The following is a 4,392-nucleotide window of genomic DNA, read 5'->3' on the forward strand; positions in this document are numbered from 1 at the left end:
TGTAAACTATACAAACATTGAACTATACAAAATGTGCGTATAATTATTGAAATGCTTCTATAATTAAAATACTTTGTGAATTTACTTTTAAAAAGTATTAGTATTATAATATACAAACATTTTTATTATTCATAAATATTATTTGAAAACAATACATGAACCATTTTTTATGATGCACGAATTTCTAAAATAAAACGAATAGGTGTAACGATAAAGAACTTTTTTATTATGAATATTTCTAAAAACTGCACATTTTTATAATTATTAATATTCAAAAAACCATTTGTGTTATTATTATGCAAACATTTTTATAATTTATAAGTATTATTTTAGAGTAATACATGAAAAACTTTTGAAAGTTATATTATTATTGGCATTATAGTTTACATACTATCTACAAATTTCTGAAAAAAATAAACAAGTGCAAAATGGGTAGCGCGGACTGCAGCGCACTTCTGCTCCATGAGCGCTTCCGTTTTTGTACATTAAGCTTAGTTATCCCTAATAGTTGTGTACACACGTGTGGTTTAGTGGCAGGTACTTGTGTTCGAGACCCAGTTGTCTCTCATTTTTGGATAAAATTATCGCTCGTCCTGACAGGTAAGTCCCATCGATGGTGGACTTTTTTTGCAAAAAAAAGAAAAGGAAGAAGGGGTTCTGTGCAATAATGCGTCCATGTGTCATTGACAACGGGTCCGTGCCATGCTGGCGTTGACGGATACGCCCGCGTACGGGGAGAGTGACTGTATTTGAACGGTCTCACAAGTTAAATGACCACGAACACGTATTTTGCAACTTTGTGCACCGAAATGACCGTCACGTACAAGTTCTAAGACCTCTAGTGTATTTACCTCTAATTTTTTTATCAAAGTCAGTTTACAGACTGTAACTGTCACTTTTGTACATCGTAAAAGAGGGTGACCTTCCTTTCTGGGTTTCGACGATCTTTCTATCATTTATGTTACTCTTCCATAGCAGGAATGTATGTGAACTTGGGATATCCCAGGATAACAGCCCTTAGTTGTAAAAGAAAACCATAGACCTTTTTTTTATTTTTTGTTTATAAGCACCAGAGCCCTTCAAGCATCTCTGATCAAACCTCAAAAATTCTAACTCCTAAAAGAAAGCAGTTTGAGAGAGAGAAAAATAGTTACCTAGGAGCAACTCTAGCAGTCTTTGTATCGACCTGATCGGTATAATAACCGTCAATATGATCATTTGGTCAGAAAAGGCCATTATAGCAGAGCCGCCATCCGACACTCGACCTGCATAATTTATGAAGCGTGCTCCTTATCCAGCCTGCAAGTCTTCATATTTGAAGGCTAGCTCCGCAACCTATCGCACGGATGGGAGCCCGGCCTCTTTCTCCCGCGCATAGCCCTGTCAATGGCGTGGCCGCTTTGTTATGTGATGACAATGTTTATTCATGACCAAGATATTGGATGAAGCAACACACCACAATCTTGGCTGGTTTTAGTTCATAGACATGTTTCCTATATACTCCCTAGGTTCTCTAATATAAGACCATTTACCTTTTTCTTGATTCGTATGTATCTTAGACACATTTTAGTCGTATATTCATTCATTTTAGTCTTTACCTAATAATAAAGCAAATTAGGTTTCTTTCGTCCGTCATGGCATTTTTCAGAAAAGTCCCTCTATTTTAGAGAATTCAACCCGTAGTCCTGTTTTAAGTTAAAACGAATCGTTATTTTCGTACTTTACACAAAAGTCCCTGTCTTTTCTTGAAATCAACCCGCCGTCCAGATTTAAGTCAAACAAATGCTTTTTAAAGTCATCCATATCTTTTAAACTGTAACTCCGATTTGAACATGTTATATATGAAATTTGATTAGAAAAATATGTAGAATATGAGTATGAGATTATTTTTACCTGTTAAGTATTTTTAAATATTATTTTGGAATATATTTGAGTCAAACCAAATGATTTTCTAAATTATCTGTATCTTTTAAACCGTAACTTCGATTTTAACATATTATATATGAAATTTTATTAGAAAAATGTGTGGAATCTAAATATAATGTTAATTTTACCTGTTAAATATTTTTAAAATATTGTTATGGAAGCAAACTTATAATTTATAGCGCAAGATCCGTTTTTTTCATACCGCCGGCGATCCAGATTGCAAATAAACACCCCACTATAACCATATAGGGAAAAGAAAACATCGATAACTACACATGCATACCTCTGAAAAATGTCGCAGGGGAAAACAAGAAATTTCTCATTGCGAGAGAGAGAGAGAGGGAGAGGGAGGAGAGAGGGAGAGAGAGACGCCTTAGGATTAACCATATTCAACACACGTTTTTTGTTGTTTTGTGTGAACACCGAGGCCATCGCCGGCGAGGGTGAGAAGGAGGATAAGCGGCAACACAAATATGATGCCTCGTAAAAATAAAGGAGATGGACCTATTGTGGTCTTGAGTGATGGTTGTTGAGTCAAGAGCATGTGTTATGTTTTCTCTCCCGTTGCAACGCACGGGCTCTTTTGCTAGTATGTATAGCTAAAAGATCTTATATTAGGGAACGGAGGGATTAGGTTGTTTAATCCTTAGCAATTTCGATTGATCCATACATTTTGTAGAAAATCTTGTTAATCATCCTCAAAAGAAAAATCTTATTAATCAAAGAGGCTGAATTGATTCACGTCTCCAGGTCCTTATGATGTGCGAGTCCGGATGAAGGCGGTGGGCATCTGCGGCAGCGACGTGCATTACCTCAAGGTAATTTCTCACATTAAACGTGCAATGATCTGGAAGCTCCTATCAAATACCTTGATCTTTCAGAGTACTCTGTTTCTTTTCTCAAGCTAAAAAACGTGATATCTGTTGGATTGCAGGAGATGCGCATTGCGCATTTCGTGGTGAAAGAGCCGATGGTGATCGGGCACGAGTGCGCTGGCATCATCGAGGAGGTGGGCGACGGCGTGAAGCACCTCGCCGTGGGAGACCGCGTGGCGCTGGAGCCCGGCATCAGCTGCTGGCGCTGCAGGCACTGCAAGGGCGGCCGCTACAACCTCTGCGACGACATGAAGTTCTTCGCCACCCCACCTTACCATGGATCACTCGCCGACCAGGTACGTTACAGTTGTTCTGAGACGCAGTTGCAATCTGCAAGCTGAGCTTGATGATTTTGAACATTTGTTCCTGAGATAAATAATATCCTGATCAATGTGTTGGGTTTTGGGTAGATTGTGCATCCAGGTGACCTGTGCTTCAAGCTTCCAGACAACGTGAGCCTGGAGGAGGGCGCCATGTGCGAGCCCCTGAGCGTGGGGGTGCACGCCTGCCGCCGAGCCGACGTGGGCGCGGAGAAGAGCGTGCTCATCATGGGCGCCGGCCCGATCGGCCTGGTCACCATGCTCTCGGCGCGCGCCTTCGGGGCGCCCAGGATCGTCATCGCCGACGTCGACGACCACCGCCTGTCCGTCGCCAAGTCGCTCGGCGCGGACGCCGTCGTGAAGGTCTCCGGCAACGCGGAGGACCTCGCGGGGGAGATCGAGCGCATCCAGGCGGCGATGGGAGGCGACATCGACGTGAGCCTGGACTGCGCCGGGTTCAGCAAGACGATGTCGACCGCGCTGGAGGCGACGCGGCCGGGCGGCAGGGTGTGCCTGGTGGGGATGGGGCACAACGAGATGACGGTGCCGCTGACGTCGGCGGCGATCCGGGAGGTGGACGTGGTGGGGATCTTCCGTTACAAGGACACGTGGCCGCTGTGCCTCGAGTTCCTGCGGAGCGGCAAGATCGACGTGAAGCCGCTCATCACGCACAGGTTCGGCTTCTCGCAGGGGGAGGTGGAGGAGGCCTTCGAGGTCAGCGCGCGCGGCCGCGACGCCATCAAGGTCATGTTCAACCTTTAGGCCTCGAGACTGCTACTGTTGCTAGCTATTCAAGCCATGCTTGGACCGGAGCTGCTTGCGTGCGTGCGAGCGTGTCCGCGTGCGCGCGGTGTGTTGTGTGTCGTGAAATAAAATAAAATGGCTCTGCAGACTGATTTCTATCGTGAATCTGGGATGTCAGGAATCGTTCGAGCACACTCGCCGATAACAAGCCGTTCTCTCACGCTTTCCATCACTCTGTATAATCAAGCACATCACCGCATTGCACAATCGTATGCACAATAACACAAGAACACCATATTATACTCCTATAAAACTAGATCATAATAGCACGCGTTGCCGCGCCCATTTATTTTGACAATGGAATGTTTGGAGTCGGTGTAAATATATAGAGGACATAATATAATATAAATTTATTTGGCTACAACTTTATTCTTACACTGGTAAATTAATCCTCTATTTATTTTTGGACCGGCCAGAGTACTTGAAAAATATAGCTCTCTTTTCTAGAAAATAAAGTACTCCTACAA

General features: G+C 43.1%; 1 protein-coding gene across 1 annotated transcript in view; it reads left to right on the forward strand.

Moving 5' to 3' along the window:
• LOC123165034 (sorbitol dehydrogenase) overlaps positions 1-4,030 on the forward strand; it is a 6,161-nt gene extending 2,131 nt beyond the window's left edge. Inside the window, exons 2-4 of the mRNA XM_044582663.1 lie at positions 2,677-2,744; positions 2,861-3,097; positions 3,212-4,030. Coding sequence (XP_044438598.1) covers positions 2,677-2,744; positions 2,861-3,097; positions 3,212-3,883 — 977 coding nt within the window. The 3' untranslated portion in view covers positions 3,884-4,030. The remainder of the gene's footprint in view (positions 1-2,676; positions 2,745-2,860; positions 3,098-3,211) is intronic.
• The last annotated feature ends 362 nt before the right edge of the window (positions 4,031-4,392 follow it).

The sequence above is a fragment of the Triticum aestivum genome, chromosome 7D, assembly GCF_018294505.1.
Source record: "Triticum aestivum cultivar Chinese Spring chromosome 7D, IWGSC CS RefSeq v2.1, whole genome shotgun sequence".
Lineage (NCBI taxonomy): Eukaryota > Viridiplantae > Streptophyta > Magnoliopsida > Poales > Poaceae > Triticum > Triticum aestivum.